We start from the raw sequence: 22,455 nt of genomic DNA on the forward strand, positions 1-22,455 counted from the left end.
CATATGCCATCTTAACTACTGAGATTTGCTAGAATTTGGTACAACCAAAACACATTCATTAAGGACAAAAATCAAGACCTAAAAGCCTTGTCCCTATTGAAACTAGGGAGCAAGCAAAGCAATCTTGGTTATGGTTTTTGTTTTTGTTTCCCTAAGCTAATTTACACCATTGAAATGAGCCATGAAAATGTCAAAATTGAGATAAAATCTGGGACTCTTCCACCTTGGTGTATTTTTACATGTTCTTTGGCCTTTTTGCTCAGTACCCTTTATTCTATTTTCTTCCTTTGAGAAAACTAAAAAATAAAATCTGCTTAAAAAGAGTTGAAAAGTCACATTAGATTTTATTCTTCTTCTTCTTTTAACCATTTTTATGAAAATTAGTGAAGCAAACATGTTTTTTTTTTTACTAGGTTTCTTTCCATTGTTATATAACTAGTAATAACAAAGCAAACTTCAATGAATTCTTAAAGTTGTCAACTTTTTCAAGCATTTTACTTTCACATTGAAATTACCATAAAAGTTAAAAAGAAAAACCCTTGTTTTTCACCTTTGGATGACTCATTCATTTATTGGGAAAATGGAGTTTTTAGTAAATCAAATGTACCAGCTTTTCTCATTCTTCAGTTTCCGTACATATATGGTATTGGTAATGGCTGCTAATTTTCCCCATTTCTCTTTGTAATATATTAATTGGTAAAAGTATCATATTAATCCCTATACTATGAGTCAGAATATTGCATTTAGTCTCTTTATCTAAAAAAAGGGGGTAAATTAGTTTGTTTACATTAGATAAAAAACAAACTGGTATTTCTATTAAAAATTTTATCAATTTCTACTATTAAAAATGGGTCTTTGTACATTAACATAATATATACGTGACATACCATGTGTCACTATTTGGTTATTTTGTTACTCATTTTAGCTTTTTAACAATACAAATGAATGAATCTTTTAATAGAACAACCAATTTACCTTTTGATCTAAAGTACGATGACTGGTTTATCCATATTTTTAGTTTATGGGCAAAATGTAATCTAAAGCTCGTTACCTAAATTAAATTTTTTTTTGGTAAAACATGATTTTTAGTATTTCACAATCTATGAGACATGTTTCATCACATGACAAGTACTACACAGGCTGAAAAAGGAGTCTTTGTTTTGTGGACCTTGATAGTACATAGCTCCTTTTGTGTTTTTGTTCAATTTTTAAAGGAGTTGATTGAGAAAATTGAATAAAGATAACCAACAAATGGGGGATTTCATTGCCTCAATGTTCTTGATTTACACTTGCATTGTATACCTTAATGGGGAGAATTTAGACCATGACAACACAAGACCTTTGACAATGATTTATTTGATTTATCTGCAAATAAAATTAGATATATTGTAAGTTTGTCTATTGATAATATCTCTTATTGTTGATATTCATCATCGATGTTTATTGAAAACGATCAAGATAACATATATTACATCAATAATTATGATGAAATGTAAGATAATTAAAAAATTATTATTGAAACCACAATTTAGATCCCTTACTTTGGCCTTTACGAGGGTAAAAGTATCACGAAGACTCTCATATTAGGAGTTAGATTGTATTTTGCTCTATTTATTCAAAAAATGAATGAATTAATTCACGTAGGTTAAATAAAAAAAGTAAATCGATTCTTTTTGTTAAAAATTACATCTATTACGGCTAAAAATTGAGATGGTTGATAGCTTTTCAACAGTAAAAATTGATGAAATTTTTAATAGAAATGACTAGTTTGCTATTTTATATAATGTACAAAAATTAATTTGCTCATTCTAAATGGGATAAAATGCAATTTGACTTCTTGTACAAGGGCTTCGGTAAAAGTACTATGAAAACCTTTATACTAGGAGTCAGATTGTATTTTGCTCCCTCTACTAAAAAAAGTGAGTAAATTAGTTTATGTATGTCAGATCAAGAAATAAATTAGTTCTTTTATTAAAAATTTTATTCATTTCTACTATTAAGAACTAGTCCATATACATCAACATAAAAGTACATGTGGCATGTCACGTGTCATTTTTTAGTTATTCCGTTAGTCATACCAATTTCTAATAATATATATGGATGAAATTAAAAAAATTAATTTGCTTTTTTTTAACGTAAAATAATTAATTACTTTTTCCTTTTAAATAAAAAGTAATATAATAATTTCGATCATTCTTTTACTCATATGGGATGCATGGAATGTGGATAATGGACCAACCCATATGAGGGAGAGAAGGGGGAAAGGGAGTGGGGACAGAAATGGGGAAGGGAGAGAGATACCTTTTTGCTGGTTATGATTGGCAGTGACTCCCTTGTCCAAATGTCTTTGGAAAGTTCCACTTTTTCAGTCACAATTGTGGGAATCTTCACTTTACTATTCCCTCCCTGTCTCAAACTGCTACAACCAGCCACCACCTTGTAACTACAACCCCCATATGGCTGGCCATAAGGTCCATAGCTACTAACCCCCCCCCCTTCCCATTTCCCCACCACTTCACACATACATACACTGCCAAATTGCTAAGTACTACTTTATGCTTAACCCTCCCTCTCTCTGTCTTCATCAGTCAAATTAATGGTTGCATTTTTCTCTTTTTTATGGTTTTGTTTTGGCCAACTCAAGGCACTGTTTTGCTTCAGTCCCCCCCAGGCCCCAACCCCACTCATTGCCTTTTGAATTCTGAATCATGTTTTTGTTAGTGATTTGGTCACTTCTTTTATTGTATATTCTGTATTGTCCTTAACTTTTCTTATGTTCAAAGCTGGTTTTGTGTGCAGAATGATGGTAACAACAAGTAAAGTTTATCATTTCTGCCTATACATGCTTGACTCAAGAGTACAAGGCTGATAAATCATCATTATCAAATGATTTTACATTCAACTTTTTTTTTTCCAATGGACACTTAAAAAAGAGTAATGATATTCTGTATATGATGGTACAACAATTTATATCTATATTGAGTTATAGTGATAAATATACCATGAAAATCTCTTAGAAGTTGAATTATATTTTGTTACCTCTATTTAAAAAATGAGTAAATTAATATTTGTATATTAAATCAACGAATAAATTAGTTCTTCTATTAATTTTTTTCATTTTTATTGTTAAGTAATGGCGTATTACTATCTGATTGCTTGAATTAATCATTCTACGTAAAAATTTCCATCCATTTTAATGTCTATTAAAAGTTCTGTTCATTTTGCTTGAATTAATCCTTCCATGTCAGTAGGAGGTACATATGACACGCTAAATGTCACTGTCCGGTTGCTCCATCAACCATATCAACACTTAACAGTAAAAATTAGATAGAATTTCTAACACAAAAATTAATTTACTCTTTAATCTAATGTATAATAACTAATATATTCATTTTTTTAATAAAATGACAAATACAAATTTACTTGTTTTCTACATGAAACGAACAACAATGTAGCAGGAACAAAAGAACAAGCACGGTCCGTATAATCTGGTTCCTGAATTTTTTTCCAGGCTTCCTTAAAAGTTCATACACGTTTTTGTTTTCCGTTTCTAATTTGTCTTCTTTTAATCACTTTGAGTTGAATATTATAGTAAATATTTCATTGATCGTCGCCAAATTACGAAAAAATAAAAAGTGATTGTATTAAAATTTTCATCAATTTTTATTATTAAAAATAGTCTTTGTATATTAGAATGAGATACACGTGACACATTATATGTAGCTGTCTAGTTATTTTGTTAGTCATACTAATTTTTAATAATAAAAATACATGATTTACTTTTTGATTTAATTTATAAGAATTAATTTACCCATCTTTTAAGTAAAAATGACAGTGCAATATATTTTTAATACAAAAACCTCCATAATAATTTTTCTAAATTTAAAATTTTTTCTGTTTTGATTTCTCAAAATATCTACTGAAAGAAGCCCGATAGTTAACTTTTTCGCATTCTATAAATCCAATAAAAAAAATAAATACTAAACACAAATTTTAAAATTATTTCATATTCAAAAACTTATTCAATAACCCTATAATAGACACACAGGTGATGTAGCCCTCATCTTGTGCTTATAATCATAGTATTGCATCAAGCATGGAACTTTGTGAATCTATATGAAGTATGTCTGTCAGTTTGATTTGAAATTTTGATTCTTTCTCCACTTCCCCAAAATAAAAATAGTATAAATTATCATGTTTTCTTGGTACTGTCATATCTTTGTCATTGAGAAGCTACTCCATCATATTTGACTTATATATATATATAAATCTAGATAATAAGATAAAATAGAAGTTTCATTTGTTTATTATTTACAAAGACTGCGATTGTTTTTAAACCCTGTGCTGTATTTAGCTCCATAAAGAAACTCCATCCCCATGGAAAGAATTCACTTTGCAAAGCTTAATATATGAACAAGGAAAATGATGATGTTAATTACTAAAGATTATGTTAATCATATACATTAATGCGGTAAAAATATCATAAAGATCCTTATATTAAAAGTTTAGTCATTTTGTTAAAATTTTCATCCATTTCTACATTTAAAAACTGGTCTATGTACGTCGACAAGAGGTACACATGGCACATCATGTGTAACAATTTGATTATTTTGTTAATCATATTAGTTTTTAACAGTAGAACTGGATGAAAATTTTAATTGAAATGACTAGTTTGCTATTTGGTTTAAGGCATAAGGACTCATTTGCTCATTTTTTTAGTAAAATGAGAAAAATGCAATCTGACTTTTAGTATAAAGACTTTTATAATACTTCTTTTAACATTAATGTTTCTCAAAGGGTATTATTAGGTAAAAGTATCATGGAAGCCCTATATATTAAATTAAAAAGTAAACTAGTCATTCTATTATCTATTTTTACTGTTAAAAATGGTCCATGTACGTTAACATGATATGCACGTAGTGCACCACGTGTAACTGTTTAGTTATTTCATTAATCATGCTGATTTTTTTCTGATAAAAATGAATAAAATTTTAAATAAAAATAAACAACTTAATCTTTGATCTAATATATAAAAACTATGCTAAATGATATTATTATCATTATAGATATTAACAAGCAACCGATTGATTATCCAAAAATTTTCCTCTCTCTAAGCTAGAAGCTAGATTTGTTTATCGAGTAGCCTTTTGGATTTTTCGGCAATCTCAATATAAAAGTGTCAATTCAATTAAACAATTATTAATGGAAAAGAGAAACCAGGCCACCTTAGAGTGACACACACAACCCTATATATATTTTCAATATTTTCTGTATTGAACCTGTAAAAAGGTCAAGCCCCATAAGCATATTATCTTTTATAATTATTTTATTCCAAGTGTGTGTGGATTCTACGACAAACATTAGTCTCTTTGATACTGAAAGACAATTTGGGTATCTGGCTATTCACCTATTTTCATCCCAAAAAGAAGATTTAGACAAAGGAGAAACCACAAAATCTCATTTCCTTTTGAGGTGAGAGGTTTTTGGTATTGTTTTTTTAAGCATTATTATTGTTTAACAACTTACATTTGGACATGAAAACATGTTCTTGGTTAATGTTCATAATCCTTTATATTTGGAAGGACTTGCTTCAGACTTTTTCTAGAGTTACATCAAATCAATAAAAAAGAAATTTGTCATTGTTTTTAAGGATAATTGAATGTTAAATGGGTTGCATGTTTGATGCTATATAAATTATTGGCACATTAGTTGAAAAAAATCAACTAAGTACCAGCTTTTTTCTAAGTGGATTAGACTGTTTGTGACACTTTAGTTGAAACATTTTAACAATTAAATTAAACTAACCCCATTATTCCACCTATGTTAAGTAAGCCCTAAACATCAAATGACCAGCAAATTATTATTATTGGTGTTCTAAATACAAAATCTCTATCTTACTGCAACAAAAATAGGTAATGCATGAAGTAACAAATAAGGTATAATTCCATAAAAACAAATGCAAACTATGATTGAAATTGATAGTGTTGACTGTTGAGGGATTGATTTTTTAAGAAGAAGTTTTTGAAGTGTTGTTTGTTGATCAGTTGATTGAATCATCTTTAATAGTGTCAATGTATTATCCCCGATAGAGAATTTTATGTCTCGTACATTGTTGAAAGTCAATTTACCTTAAAAGTTCAACTGATAGGGATCAATATAATATATAGAATTAATTAAGGAAATCACTTCATTAGACCCACAATGAGAGACTTAAACCATCAACCTAAGGCACTTAAGCCATACTTACAAATATGTTAGATACCCTTTTTAAGTTGTAGCTATTACAATTTTTATTTTTTCCAAAAAGGAGTCAGCCCTCCAAGTTACAATGTATGGTAGCAGTATATGAGACAGGGCAGCAGGGAAGGTCACCAACTCCCACTTGCTTTTTCAACCAAAGAGAAAAAAAAGAATGTTGAAACTAAGGTATTAATTAATAAATGCATGATTTAGACTAAAAATTTCTTCATCAAGACTAAACTCTTTTCAATAGTCATACCACTATTTATGTTCCTCTCATTTGACAATTGAGTGTTGAGACCAATGAGCGGTACAATATCAAAAGCAAAGCTATGTTTATGCCAACTTTTCTTCTTCCCTTAAGGCCCACAAGCTGGTTTTACATCTTTTTACAGTAAAAAAAAAAAAAAAGGTGTGGGGAGAGAAAGAGAATGTCCTCATTGCAAAAGCTAAAAGATTTATAAAGTGGAGTGAAGCAAGTACCTTAGGAAAAAGAGAAAAGCCATAAAAGGTCTCATCTTTACTGAGTCAAATTTGTGGGTTTTTAATGCAAAAGCAATATCAGTCCTCTCTGCTAAGTTTCAGGATTGTTTTTTAAGCTGTAAAAATGATCAATTTTGCTGCTTTGTGAGTAGTTTTGAAGTACTCTTGAAAAATGCAAACAAGCAAGTTGGGTCTAGGAGTGTGATCACATATTCACGGGTCTCTGTGAACTCACATGGTCCTTCTCTGTCCTTTCACAGTTCTTCATCTTCCTCAGAACCATTTTTGGGTCTTCCTTGTTTTCTTTTAGAGTGGTAAAGTCCTGTTCTTTATTCCATTATCAGCTGTCCTTGTTTCAAAGAAACGTTTTTTTTTGGTTTTTTTTTCTGTTCAGTTATGAACAAAGTTTTCTCTGATATTATTTTCTCAGTGATGGGATTTCAAAGCAGTGTAGAAAGTAAAATGTTGGGATTGAAATTTACATCGTCAAAGCACAAGCGATCAAAGAGGTGAGTTCTGATATGAGGTTTTCCTTAAGAAAAAACTTAGAACTTGAAGGACCAAATTTGCTAATTCCCCTTTTTCAGTTTAGCTCTCCATGTTTTTGCTGTGGTACTGGTTTATAGCTTGAAACAACTTAAATATTGACTCTTTGCTTAATATTTGTTGATTTATAGCAATTTGCAATTAATAAGCCATAGGTGAATTACTTTAAGAAACTGAAATCTTGGTCTTCTTGCTTGTAGAAGAAAAAAAAAGTTATCTTCTTTTTGCTTTAGTTTCAGAATTGCAATGACAGCTCTCAAAAATCTTGCCTTCTGCAAATATTATCCATTGATCCTTGGATTTTTTTTATTCACATAACAGCTTTCCAGAAAAGAGAAGAGTTGAAGAAGATAGCTTGGATGGTTCTCTTGAAGCATCAAATCGTATAAAGCTGGTATTTTTTTTCCTTGTTAACTCCAAAAGTGATTTATAAATCACAGTAAAAGTACCATGTAGGCCCCTGTACTAGGAGTTGAATTGCATTTTGCCCCTCTACTGGGGGACTCCATTATACTTTTACCATATGCTCCTCAATAAAAACTGGGGTATAAGGCTTTGTTTAGCTGAGTTTAATGTCTCTTGATATATAGATTAATTATTTGAGATCAAGGGTATGGTTATATATGTATGTATATGGTAACTAGGATATGAGGCACTTGAAGGACACTGTCAAAACTCGGAATAAACAATCTCCTAGTCCCGGCACTGAGGTCCAGCAAAACTCTTTGAAACAAGAGGTGTGGAACTGAACCTGTTTTTATATCATTTTACTTATCTTTGGTCATTTGAGGGCTTTAATTTGATTCAAGGATAGCTCGGTCAGGTCTTTATATCGTTTTTCATGCAGATTTTACAGCTTGAGAAACGGTTACAAGATCAATTTGAGGTTCGTCATGCATTGGAAACAGCATTGGGTTATAGGACTTCCTCTCATGATAATAGAAATGAAACATCAGTGTCCATAACAAAGGTAGTTCCTCTGAACTCTCGAACTATCGTTTTAGCCCTTTCGTTATATGTTTATGTCATGACGGTCGGCACTACTTTTCTGCAGCCAGCTACCGAGTTAATCAAGGAAATTGCCGTGTTAGAACTGGAAGTTGTTTATTTAGAACAATACCTTCTCTTGTTGTATAGGAAAGCTTTTGATCAACAAGTGTCTTCTATATCACTGTCTAAACGGGATGAAAGGATAAAAACACCACTAGATTCCCCGAGAGGGAGGTTTTCGAAAGTTTCGAGACCTGATGATGTATCAAAAGTTGAAAATTTAGCTGTACGGTCCAGTTACTGTGAGAACCCATGCGAGGAGCCTAGTGTTCATCGCTGTCATTCCTCACTATCTCAACATTCCGTACTTTCAAGTAGAACTTCAACTCTGGACGAGAATTTGGATAGAGCTATACGTGCCTGCCATTCGCAACCTTTGTCCATGACTGAGGTAACTTATGTTTAGCATGTAACCATCCCGAAAGAATTGTTTTTCGTTGTACTTTACATTACATTTTTGGTTAGTTTCCGGTTATATACAGCATTGTAAACCATCAGTCGGTTAACATACTTTTGCTTGGTTCTCGACAGTACGCACAGAATGCGTCAAATATAATCAGTCTGGCCGAACATCTTGGGACTCGTATTTCTGATCATGTTCCAGAGACACCAAACAAGCTTTCCGAGGATATGATAAAATGCATGGCTGCTATATATTGCAAGCTCGCAGACCCGCCTTTGATCCAAAACGGATTTTCATCTCCGAATTCATCCATGTCATCGGCCAGTGCATTTTCCCCACCACAACAACATGACATGTGGAGTCCTGGGTTCCGAAACAATTCATCTTTTGATGTACGGTTAGATAACCCTTTTCACGTGGAAGGACTTAAAGAGTTTAGTGGACCGTATAGCACGATGGTCGAAGTGCCTTGGATTTTCAGAGATAGTCAAAAGCTAGGTGATGTTGAACACTTGCTACAAAATTTCAGGCACGTCTCTTGTACTTACAAACATCACAATAAAAACCTGTCACGGTTTTTCATATGTTCATCGATTTATTTTGTTATATAGGTCACTTATATGTCGACTCGAAGAAATCGATCCTATGAACTTGAAACATGAAGAGAAGTTGGCATTCTGGATAAACATACACAATTCATTAGTGATGCATGTAAGTGTCCTCATCAATGAAAAGAATCTGCTATAATAATGTTGGCTCAGTTTTATCAGTCTTTCGTTTCCTGCATGATAGGCTTTTCTAGCTTACGGTATCCCGCAAAATAATGTGAAGAGACTCTTTCTACTATTAAGGGTAAGAATAACTCGTCCCATTGTCCCGTTGTTGCATATCTAGAACGATGCAACTGCATTGGTTCGTGTTATCTTATACCATTTACCTTGCAGGCTGCATATAACATAGGGGGTCACACCATCAGTGCAGATACAATACAGAGTTCTATCCTTGGATGTCGTATATCTCGTCCTGGACAGGTAAATCACACGCCTCATCTTTCATTTCCTCGATTTTATGGTGCTGATAAAGTTTTCCTACTTGTAGTGGCTTCGGTTATTACTCTCTTCGAAGACAAAGTTTAAAACTGGAGACGAGAAGCAAGCATATGCAATCAAACAACCCGAACCTCTTTTGTACTTTGCCCTCTGCACAGGAAACCATTCTGATCCTGCGGTACTGTCTCATATCCTTCCATGTTTTCCCCTTATCAGCCTTGTTGTTGTACTTAATTCTTTTTTCTTTAGATCCGTGCTTACACGCCGAAGAGAGTATTTCAAGAGCTAGAAACTGCAAAAGAAGAGTACATTCGTGCTACGTTCGGTGTCCGTAAAGACCAGAAAATTTTGTTACCGAAGATCATTGAGTCATTCGCGAAGGATTCAAGTTTGGATTCGGTCGGCATCATCGAAATGGTCGAACGCGCGTTGCCTGAATCACTTCGTAGAAGCATTAGAAAATGTCAGCTAGGAAAATCACGTAAGAACATTGCATGGATTCCTCGGAACTTTACCTTTAGGTATCTAATATCTAAAGAATTACTAAGATGATTTTCATTGTACAAAAAGTAGAAATGAAAAAGGATATATAACAATGGAGCATATTTTGTAATGTCAATTGTTATTATCTTTTGTCATTCAATAGGAGGGACCAATGATTTATTTAATGTTGATTAAAGCGGTATATAACAAAGGGTTAAATTATTATTTGGGGCTTGGATTCAGCGGCAATTATTTTTATATTGACCTTAAAATTTTTTTCAAGCTAAGCTTCGCACTTTACAATTGTTCTTGTATTAGGGTTCGAATTTTGAAATTCTTTCTTAAAGCTAGGTTTTGAACTTTACAATTATTTTCGTGTTGAGACTTGAAATTTTTTTTAAGTTTAACATTTGTTCTCATGTTACAATTGTTTCCCTGTTAGGGCTTAAATAGTTTAAACTCTTACATGGAAATAGTTGCCAAGTTCATGAAACTATGAAAAAACCGAAATGACCTCAAAATTTTAAAACCGAACATGATTCAACCCAGATTAAGCCGACCCAAAATTAGCTATACCATTCCAAATCTAGCTGGTATTGTAACACCCCTTACCCGAGACCGTCTCCGGAATCGAGTACGAGATGTCATCCAATTTAACTTACCGATTCGGAGCATAAAAATTTGCTTTTAAAATTAAATTCACTGTTCATAACAACACTATCCACCTGCGCAACTGTCACTAATTTAATTATAACTTGAGTTACGAAACTCAAAATTTAAATCCGTAAATTTTCCGTGAAACTAGACTCATATTCCTACTTACCATAAAATTTTCAGAATTTTTGACTTAGCACATTAGTACAGTTTATTCATTAAAGTATCCCCTGTTTCACAGCTCGACAGATCTGACCTCTTGGCGCTAAAAATCAAATATCTAATTGTAAAGAATTCATATAAGGTTACCATTAATTTATTTTGAAAATAGACTCATTAAGGAATCTAAACATATAAATTATGACCTATAATTATTTCTGTACAATTTATAATGATTTTCTAAAGTTAGAACAGGGGACTTCAAAAACCATTCTGACCCTGTCTCACTAAAATTTAAATATCTCAAAATATAAAATTTCTTTGCCTACACCGTTTCTTTCATGTAAAAATAGACTTGATAAGATTTAATTCTATATATCATTCACCCTCTAATTCCATTTCTACTATTTATGGTGATTTTTCACATTCACGTCACTGCTGCTGTCAAAGAAACTGCTTCTTTGAATTAGTTACCATTTAAACATACATAACTCCAAAACATATTCATTAATAACTACTTCAATAGCTAACATTAGCCATATCATTTGGACATGCTCAAAATGATTAAGACTCTATACATGCCATAGTTTAAACATTTTGAAAAGAACATAATACCGAGATGGTTATGATAGTGTGATACGAGCTCCGACGGTCCACTATTCGATCAAGTTCAAATCACTATAAAACAAAGGAAAGAAAGAGATGTGTAAGCTATAAATAGCTTAGTAAGTTACATGTAAACAATAATTACTCAATTAATAATTAACACTTTTAACATATAACTAATCAAAACATTTCTTAGCAATTTCAATCACTTACACATACACAATCTTACCAATTCACTTGCATATACATTTTCACACTTAACATTTCATATTCACTTTAATTCATTATTAATCCCGTTGAACACTTGGAATATACACGGATACGTAGAGATTTAGCACATAAGTGCCACACTGATATGTAGCCGAAGCTACCACTGATATGTAGCCGAAGCTACCACTGGATGTAGCCAAAGCTACCACTGAAATGTAGCCGAAGCTACCACTGATCAATAACACTGGAAATGTCCACGGGTCTGCTCACACAAGCTGTCAGGTGTCTGCAACACATGCTAGATCACCCAGCACCCGGGACTCACTGTAACACTGTAACACTGGTCTCTAGTGACATGTCACTTGTATCCAATTCTATTCCTAAGTTCAACCGGGAATTTACACTTAACACTTTATTTTCAACACTTTATCACTTGAATAATTCATGAACAACTTTCCTTCCACATTCAATATTAATTCACATATCAAATATAATTCACAATTTATACAAATATAACTATTATTTACATATAACTTACCTCGGATGCAAAACGACTATTTTTGTAATTTAGTCGATAACTTTCTCTTTTCCCCGATCACTTGCACTATTTCTTCTTTCTTGATCTATATTAACACAATTTAATACATTTTATCAATATTCCATTCAAATACAATTCATACACAACATTTTGACACATTTACATTTTTCCCCATAACTTTTCAAAAATTCCACTTTTGTCCCTAAGCTCGTAAAAATAAAATTCTCTAAATTCTTAAATTTCAAACTTCACTAAATCATATTTCATGCTCATAACGGGCCTCAATTTCACAAAATCACAACTTTATGCACACTTTACCATCTTTCACAATTTAGCCCTTTTTCAACATTTTTCATTGAAATTCATCTAGTAAAACTTGTAATTAACACTTCAAACATTCATTATCTAACATCACTAATCAATTTACAATTATATCATGAATGGGTCAATTTTTAAACTTTAATTTCATTTCAATTAAATGGTAGAAACATGAAATTCAAGCTTCAATAAGCATAAAAATACGAAAATAATTAAAAACGGGGCAAGAAATCACTTACAATTGAGCTTAGGAAAATCAAAACCCTTAACTATGGTAACCTGAAACTTTCGGCAGCAAGCTTCTGATTTTTTTGAAGAAGATGGACACTTATTTTCTCTTTATTTTGTCTTTTACCCAATTTGGACAAAAATGCCCTTGACCCATTACTTAGATATTTTTCTAGAAATACCCTTTTGTGTCCATAACACTAATTTATGGTCTAATTCCACATAAACACTTCCAATTTCATGCAATAATTCAATTAAGTCATTTAATCACTAATTAGACACACTTTGCATTTTTCTCAATTTAGTCCTAAAAATTCAATTAAGCACTAAAGCATTAAAATTTCCTATCCATATTTTAACACAATATTTCAATCAATCAGTAACTAATAAAAATTTATAAAATTAAACTATTTCACTTCGGATTTGTGGTTACGAAACCACTATTCCGATTAGACCCTATTTCGGGCTATCACAGGTATACTTCAACAATGAGTCCTAAAATTAGCATAATAACAATTTAACTCTCAAACATTTATAAATTATAAATTATGTAGTTTGATTTTAATAAATTGTGTAATTTAATTTTCTTTTTAATTTTAATTTTAATTTTAAAATCAAGAATGTATGATGGTGAAAATCTACAGAATTGTCTCAAATCATTCACCATCTGTCACTGTCCACAATGTGCCAGCCAAGTCCTGTTGGGAGGCACCCGTGCTCTTAGCCACACGGGTCCTGTTTTGTCGGTTGAGCTCACCATGAACGCAACAATGGATGAAAAATGTAATGATCAGACAACATATTCAGAACTGGTTTTTATTTAGATCCAAAGTTATGGATTTAAGATGATACAACATTGTTACCTACTTGCCTACATAATCAAGAAATTTCCCAGAATAACTCTCAGATCAGATCAGATCAGATCCTGCAACAAGCTATACATACATACACACACATATATATAGCTGGTTTTGTTCTAGTATGGTTTCTCACCTATATAATTACCAGGAGGATTATAAAAACAAATAGTTAAAGTAACTTGATCCTTGCATGTAGCTTGTGAGCAACCCAAATCCGAAGAATTCTTCCAAACAACTTGAGTATAAACACCACATTTATGATTCGGTGCACAAGTATTAGTCCCATAATCATAATAATCTTTCTCTTTTACCCAAGTTTCCACCGCCATGAGCGGCGTCACGGCGGCTCCGCTACCCCATAACTGGTTTGCTCCGTACTTGTGGTTTGTCAGGTTTGCGAACTGACAACCCATTTTGTTCCTTTGGTACCTTGCGATGAGACTTGAAGCATTGGCTAGTTGTTGGCTCCATTTGAGAGGTGCGACACCTACTGCAGCTCTTGCTTGGTTGTGGGCTTGGAGGAAGTCTCTGGCTGCTGGTGGCAGCATTGATGGTGGAGCTGTGGTTGCTGGTGGTGGTGCTGCACTTTGGGCCGTGTGGTGGTAAATGGCTAGGAGTAGAATTGTAATCAAGGCGTAGGCCATTTTGGGTGTTGGGTGGTGTTTTGAGATGAGGGTTAATGGTTTCTGTTGGTGGCAAGAATTTATAGAGTTGCAGAGGATTGGTCCCCCATTGAATTAAGAGACAACTTTGTGAATGTGATTCTGGTTTTCAGATCTGGATCATTCATAGAATCGGTTACTCATTGTTTCAAAAATTTTAAAAAATAAATCAGTGTTTAATCAATTTTTTTTCTGAATCATCTTCGATTCTTGATTTAATCGATCTGATTTAATTATTTTAATTATAATTGTGTTTATACGAAAACTGATATATATCGATACCAATTTGTTTTGACATTATTTAATATTTGTGACAAATATCTGGTAGAAAAATTCATCTCATGGCATGGATAGAGCCAAAGGATGACAGGCAAGAGCCTGACTCCTCAAAATGAAAAATTACTCCTTTAATCCCTTTAGAAATTTTAAAGTTTTAAGATAATTCAATTATAATTGTATTTTGGTCTCTCTTAAAATTTAAAATTTAATTTCGACCTCTTTAAAAATAAAAGTTTATAGTTTAATCATTTGAAGAACCGTAAAATTTTATGTTAATACAATAACAAAATTACATCTTTAACTCTCTCATCCCTATAAAAAAATTTTAACTTCGTCCCTATCTCATACATTAAAGTTTAAACAACAAGATTGTCACATGTCTGCAATTTTACATAGAATTGTAACCATGGGTAGTAGGCCATGATCTCTGTTGTCTATTGTTTAGATGAGGGTTAATTACCATGGAAAGAATTTATAGACTTCAGGTCCCATTTTTGAGGTGAAATTCCTTGCCATGTCCTTCTATTATAGGGATTATTCAAATTAATCCTTTTTTTTAAGTTACAACTAACCCTACCATTAGTCCCAATCTAAAGGTGATCATAGGCCGGGCCAAGCCGGGCCCAGACAAAATTTTAGGCCCGTTTTATAGTCCTGGGCCCGGCCCGGGCCGAAATATGAGCCTAAAAATTTGTCCAAGCTTGGCCCGAAAGAAATTTGCTAAGCCCGAGCCCAGCTCAGCCCATATTAAATTTTACAACACCAAAAAAGTATATATTTAATATATTTGATTAAAAAGTATATTTGATTAAAAATAAAATATATATTTAATATATAATTCGGGCTGGGCCGGGACCAAAAAAGTTTTACCCGAGGCCCGACCCATTTTCTAAACAGACCTCATTTTTTTCCCAAACCCATATTTCGGGCCTATATTTTTACCGAACCCTCTCATTTTTCGGGCGGGCCATCGGGTCGGGCCGGGTAGCCCAACCCATGATCACCTCTATTCCGATCCCAATCAATCATTACAATCATTAAACTGTATAATTTAACTCTATCTATTTAACTAACTAGCCCACATGTAATTTCATAATGTGGAACTCAAACATGGGTACTTCAAGTGTCGAAGCCTCGGCCTTTCCAACACAACTAAGGTTCCATTAGCGAGTTCGCTTGCTATTAAATCCATCAATTTAGTCATTATATTAAAAAAATATATAATTTTTAAATGAGATTCAATTTTGAATTTATACGAATATTTTTTCCAAGGACTATTTTGAACCAACCCCTAAATTAGAGAGGCTATCACATAAGTTCACCTTATTTTTTATATTTATAAAGATTGAAGAAAGAGATCAGGTTTATTGGAAGAAATTATTTTATGGACATTTCCTATCACATCATCCATTGTTCCTTTACGATTATTTAATGTCATTTTAGCAATTTTCCATGTCATTATCACATAATTTTGGTTATTTTTATCCTAAACCCCAAACCCTAAATAATAAACTCCATGTCAATATAGTTAACCCTGAACCTCAAACTCTAATATTTAAATCTCAAACCCAAATCCTAAACCTTAAACCTTAAATCTCAAACTCGAACCCTAAATCTTAAATCTCGAACCCCAAACCCTGAGCAAGTTTATGATTTAAGTTCCAATTTGGGGTTTATGGTTTTGGTTTTTAGAGCTTAAGGTTTATGGATCAATGTTCAATGTTCAAGGTTCGAGGTTCAATGTTTATGTTTATGTTTAGGTTTAGGGTTTAAGTTTGAGGTTTGAATTTGGGGTTTAGGATTCGAGGCTTAGTGTAAAAAAATTACCAAAATTATGTGTCAATGACATGGAAGAAATTGTTGAAATGTCATTAAATAATTAGAAAGGGATCATAGATGATGTGGTAGGAAGGGTCCATATATAATTTCCCGATTTATTGGCTATTAGATCCTTGTTTTGTTTTGGTTGGAGCATTGACTCTCATTCATTATACTAAATTTGTCAAAAAAAAATTCTTAATTCGAAGTTTATGCTATCATTCTTTTTAGGGGTGAGCAAAATCTGATCCGGTTCTAAAGACTCGATAAATAATTCAAATTTTAAATTAAATAGTTCAAGTTAATCGAGTTATTTGGATCAACTCGAATAAAAAATCAAAATTTTCAATTTAACTCGAATATGAATTAAACAAGTCGAGTTATCCAAAAATTCGAATAAGAAAAAACAAAACTACATCATTTTGATAAATGTTTAACTTTTCTAAAGTTAAATGTCAAAATCATTAAGTTAAAAGGCAAAACTACATCATTTTGATAAATGGTTAGCCATTAAGTTAAAAGGCAAAATCATTATATTGTTTATGTAGTTAAATAATCGTGCACTTTGTCTATTAGTTAAATAATCGATCCATTTAAACGCAACATTGAGTATAAATAATATGATTCATTAACTCGACTTGAAATTTTTTTACTCGATTTGATTTGAAAAAATTCAAATTAAGTTCGATTGTTAAAATAGGATTTGTCAACTCGACTAACTCAAAAAAATTTTACTCGATTCAACTCGACTCGATCGAATGCTTACACCTAATGGCTCTTATTGATTGTAAAGTTTTTCATCCGAAAGTTTAAAAAGGGATAATACAAATTTTGATCCCTGAAATTGGCAATTATGTTCACTTTAATACCTGTACTTTTTTTTATCCACTTTGGCACTTGACAAGTAAGTCTATTTTGATCCCTAACCTTGAAAATTATAAAAGTTTGATGATGTGACATAATTTTAAATCGTCATTTTTTGTGTTTTAATAATCGAACTAATGGTTGAACAAATCAAACCACAGGTTCCTGATTCAACTAATTTGACTGGTTCGACCACCGAACCAACAATAATTAAATAAATAATTTAAAATTCATAAAAATCTAGAAAATTTAAAAAAATTGATTAAGTTAATCCAATATGTTCAAATGATGATTTTTTCCGGTTTTTAATTTCTATAAGTTTCAAGCAATTTTTGAGTCAATCAATTCAACTTTTTGTTCAGACCGTTGTATAGATTAATTATTGGTTTGTCAGATATGATCTTATTCTAGTAACACTGGTCACATAATCATATCTTGACGGAATCTAAATTTAGAAACCAAAATAAATCTAATTGCTAAGTTGAAGTACTAACATTAACATAATTACCAAAAATTATATCATCTGAAAAAACAATGTAGTGGGAAAAAATAACATTAGGTGGGGCTGTATTGCAGCCATTGAAACGGGGTGTTAGAATTATGGAGTTTTGGTGCATTTTAATTGATGTTCAATTAGGTGTCAAGATATATGGTAATCTTTGATTAATGGAACAGTTTGGCTTTCCTTAGAGCATTGAAATTTGCATGTGACCATGTTGACTATGATTTGTTAAGTCATAGTATGCAGATTTTATGTGCATTTAATCAATTTGTCAACTTCGGGTTCAGCCACATTACCAGAACCAAAGGGCTAAAACAAGTGGTAGATCCTTGAGCCAGCTATTAAATGGTCCAATGGCTAAGTCTCCTATTGGGCTTCAATCGGCTAGCCACTACGCTAACCACCCCCAAGGTAGCAGGCTTTGTGTCATCTGTTTTGACCCATTGAACCACATTCACTTTCCGAAGAGTACGTAACTCAAAATGACAAATATCTTATAAGTTACATTATACTTTTAGAGCGTTCGGACTTTGGAGGTAGAATCTAGATTTGGACTTTCGAAATGAATTTTTAAAAGGGATAATTACGAATCTTAAAATTTTTAATTTTTATGGATATTAATACACTGTCAAGCCTAGTTATTATCTTTAAGAGGTAAAACCAATAATTTTAGCGAATTAAAAACACCTACTTCAGCCGATCATAGATAAAGAATAACTTGATCTCCGCGCACCCTGATGCAAGCAGACAGCTTTAAGACAACCGAAGAGTTTTGTATAAATAATATTAATGTATGTATTTCTTAGAAAACTCCTTTTAACTTTCATTATCCTTATTTAATTTACGCATTAGAAAATGTCTTAACGTACAAATTCTGACACTTTTATAATTCGTTTTTCATTTCACAAACCCTTTTTAACATCTTTGACCTAATTATACTAGTGCTTTTTTTTTCGGAAAATTCTACGATTTTTTATAACTCTTTTCTAAGGATTATTTAACTTGTTTATATATATATAAATAGTTACGATAAAGTTGTTGAAATCGGATTGGATTGGTTAGATCGAAAATTCGTTGGTATATTAATCAAGAGAAAGAAGTGCAACAAGGTTAAAAAATTGGTTGAACATGATTTTCCTTTTTTCTATTTAAATCATTTTTATTTTTAAATAATTTTTAATAATTTATTTAATCAAATTAAACTAACTGGTCAAACTAAGGATGGGTGGCTTAATCAATCTGATCAATAGTCTAGTTACCACCTGTCTAGTTACAAAAACTTTAAAATTGAGGTAAAGCAAAGACCCGACCAATCCGACTAGGAATTCGTAGCCTGACTAATTCGACCATAGATCTTATTATAAACACCGTAAACTAGGGGTATGCAAGAGCCCAACTGCTCTAATTGGGAACTAATAACCTATTCTAGTCCTCACAGATACTCAATTCCTAACAGGCAATCTAAAATGCCGATAACCCTTGCCTCCTTTTTCTCAAATTATTGTACTCATTTTCTCCCAAAATATCCCCACTTCTAATCTGTCTTGTTTCACTTTTCTTCTTTTTGATGCCTTATTATCACAAAATATTTCATGTTTCTTCACGAAATACAAGGTTTCGATGTGTTTCTTTCAGACAAAAACACCAACAAGTGACAGACAGCTTTGTCATCCACTCTTCTGTACTGTTGCCTCTGAAAACCATGTCTACCTCCATCATTTGAACTTGATTCTAAGCTTTGATAATTGAGTTTAAGTTGAAGAAATAATTGGTTTCTTATTTCAAACTAAACTCATCATTTCAATTTATTGAGTTAACCTGTCAACAATTCAGAGGATTAAGTGATTAAAAGATTTGTATTGACACCTCTATGTTTAGGGTTTAAACCCTAACAACGTTATTCTCTACCCTAATTTGTTAGGTTAAAAAAAATGAAGTTTGGTCTTCTACTTTTGGGTTAAAATATGTCATAAGTCATTTATCTCTTTGAAAATACTTTCATTTTTAGGAATTTAGTCTCTTTACTTTTCAATTTTTAAAATTTAAGTTCAACTATTAGCACTGTAGTTTTTTTTAGATTAAATTCAAGCTCATTACAATGTCAATTTTTTAGGAATAAATCTCAAAATTATACAAGAACTTTGGTTTAATGTGCAATTTCATACATGAAATTTTGATTTGATTCAGTTCTCATAAATTATTAACACAGTTGTTAATATATATTTATATATTGAATACTCAAATAATTATATTTATCCAATATATAAATAAATTGATGTATTTATTTCTTTAAATTTGCATGATTGAATCAAAATTAAAGTTTCATGTATACATTTAAACCACAATATCAAAGTTTCACTGTATAATTACACCAAATAAAAGTTTATGTATAATTTTGAGATTTGTCCCTTTTTTTTTTAATTACATGGCTATCAAATGATTATTTTTTTATTACCTGAATTTTGAAATTTGAAAACTAAAAATGCTAAATTTTTAAAAATAAAAGTATAAGGACTAAATTTCAAAATTTCCAAAAGAACAAAGACTTATGACATATTTTAACCATTTACTTATGCTCATAACATCCTCAAACCCTTAAATAAAAAACAGTAGGTGTTCAAAAATATTTGAACCCGCATTCTCCTAATTATCGCAATAATAATAATAATGTGAACTGAATTAAGGTTCAATAATAAACAATATTTAATGATATTAATTATTTAAATTTACTAGACGGACCAAAATATTTTAAACTATAACTAAATGTGAAAAATATATTGCAATGAAAGCCTTTCCTTTTTAATGCAATAAAACCCAAAGTGCTCCGTCGAAGGTGAATTATCAGATTTACATTTTGCCATTTTAGATGCAAAAGTGTGGACCAATCTTTTGTTGTTTGCTCTAATTGTGCTTTCAGATTATTTAAAATTTAATTCATTTACTTTTATATCGTTTCTTTATTTTTCTAATTTAATAATTAAAGTCTAATTAATAATGCCGTCAAATGAGTAACCCCAAATTGAAATTGAAATAGGTTCAACATTTTATTAGCTTATTTGACCTTCCACATGTGTAATATTTTGATCAGTGTAATATTTTGATCAGATGTTGTTATCAATTCGACTTTAATTATTAAATTAAAAGAATAAAATAACTAAAATCTTAAAATTAAATATAAAAAATAAATTTTAAATATATAAAAAAGCACAAGAATCATTAACATAATTAAACCTTCTTTACTTCTATCATTATTATTATTATTATTTTGTTCAAAACTTGTATCATTGTAAAAGTAAGATCCCAGTGTTGACATGTAAAAAATTTCTATTATGACACATGAAATAAAGCATATATTTAAGGTTTCATAGTTTAATAAGAAGTCCAAAAGTAAGCAACAATTAGAAGTACTTGAACCATACATGCATATTCAAGAAACTTTTATTTTAGACACAGATTCCATGCCTAATTTGTCTTCTAACTTTACTTATGCCAGGGCTTGATTTATATATATATAGCTTAATTAGCAGAGAAGGATTGGCTATAAAACATTTGTTAATTTCTTTGAACAAATTCTCAAATCTAAAGTAGGGATTATAGGGAACTCTTTATTAAAGGAGAATTCTAATGCACTTGTGGAGTCAAAAAAAACTTTTTTTTGGGTGGAATTAAATTGTATATTTTTATGATGGTAAAAATACAATTTCACCATTTTAATAGTCTATATTGTTATCATTTTTACATGATTAAATCAAATTGTTATCATTTTCAGGTCAAAGTGTAATTTTATCATTATTAATTTAAAATTTTTATAAATTATAAAGGGCCTAAATGGAAAATTTTCTATTTTAGGGGGGTCGGGGCCCTACCAGCCCCCCTTGGCTCTGCCACTGGTCTAATACCTAAGTATTTTACAAAAATTGAAAGTTAGTCCCTTTACTTTAATTTGCTATAGTTATTTTAGTAATTTTGAAAAATTAATTCAGTTATTGATAAACACAGAATTTTTTTTACCGAATTTAACATCATGAGTTAGTGGACACCAACTCAATTGGAAAATATGTGAAAGACAATTTTTTTTTTCAAATTAATAAATACTATTATAAAAGTATTTACCTCATTTAATATTTTTATACAATACTTAAAAAAAAACTTAAGGCCTCATTATGAATTAGAAATTCATGAAATTTAATAAGCTACTCCATTTATTCTAATTTGTCTGAATTTGATCCTCGTACATTAAATTGAGAAGTTAGTTCAGTTGTTGGTAAACACGTGTATTTGAGTTGTTGATTTTTTTTTCTAATTTATTGCATATAAAGGGATTCAGTGCTATTTTTGTTAATTTCTTGTGTATAATTTGTTGAACTGCTGATTTCTAGGTTAATAATTTAACAAGAAGATGTATAAGTGTTACTCAATTGAATTAACTTCTCTGCTTTAATAAGATACAATGGAGAATCAAGTTTTGACAAATTAAAAGTTGAGAGATTAACTTCTTGACTT

General features: G+C 31.2%; 2 protein-coding genes across 2 annotated transcripts; one reads left to right on the top strand and one right to left on the bottom strand.

The window, feature by feature from the left end:
- Positions 1-6,536: 6,536 nt before the first annotated feature.
- LOC107909355 (uncharacterized) lies at positions 6,537-10,479 on the top strand. Its single transcript, XM_016836837.2, has 12 exons — positions 6,537-7,037; positions 7,154-7,232; positions 7,591-7,663; positions 7,914-8,006; positions 8,117-8,239; positions 8,324-8,710; positions 8,851-9,251; positions 9,334-9,433; positions 9,515-9,574; positions 9,667-9,753; positions 9,821-9,949; positions 10,021-10,479. The coding sequence occupies exons 2-12, from the start codon at positions 7,156-7,158 to the stop codon at positions 10,321-10,323; spliced, it is 1,833 nt and encodes a 610-aa protein (XP_016692326.1). The 5' UTR covers positions 6,537-7,037; positions 7,154-7,155; the 3' UTR covers positions 10,324-10,479.
- A 3,290-nt stretch (positions 10,480-13,769) lies between these two features.
- LOC107909354 (STS14 protein) lies at positions 13,770-14,761 on the bottom strand. Its single transcript, XM_016836836.2, has one exon. The coding sequence runs from the start codon at positions 14,469-14,471 to the stop codon at positions 13,944-13,946; it is 528 nt and encodes a 175-aa protein (XP_016692325.1). The 5' UTR covers positions 14,472-14,761; the 3' UTR covers positions 13,770-13,943.
- Between the last annotated feature and the right edge of the window lie 7,694 nt (positions 14,762-22,455).

This window comes from Gossypium hirsutum, chromosome D03, assembly GCF_007990345.1.
Source record: "Gossypium hirsutum isolate 1008001.06 chromosome D03, Gossypium_hirsutum_v2.1, whole genome shotgun sequence".
NCBI lineage: Eukaryota > Viridiplantae > Streptophyta > Magnoliopsida > Malvales > Malvaceae > Gossypium > Gossypium hirsutum.

Excerpts from the sequence above, each read along its gene's own strand:
- LOC107909355 (XM_016836837.2), top strand. The coding sequence starts at position 7,156 with ATGGGATTTCAAAGCAGTGTAGAAAGTAAAATGTTGGGATTGAAATTT. Across the intron at positions 7,233-7,590 it reads AAGCACAAGCGATCAAAGAG|CTTTCCAGAAAAGAGAAGAG; the intron begins GTGAGTTCTGAT and ends TTCACATAACAG. Across the intron at positions 7,664-7,913 it reads CATCAAATCGTATAAAGCTG|GATATGAGGCACTTGAAGGA; the intron begins GTATTTTTTTTC and ends TATGGTAACTAG.
- LOC107909354 (XM_016836836.2), bottom strand. The coding sequence starts at position 14,471 with ATGGCCTACGCCTTGATTACAATTCTACTCCTAGCCATTTACCACCAC.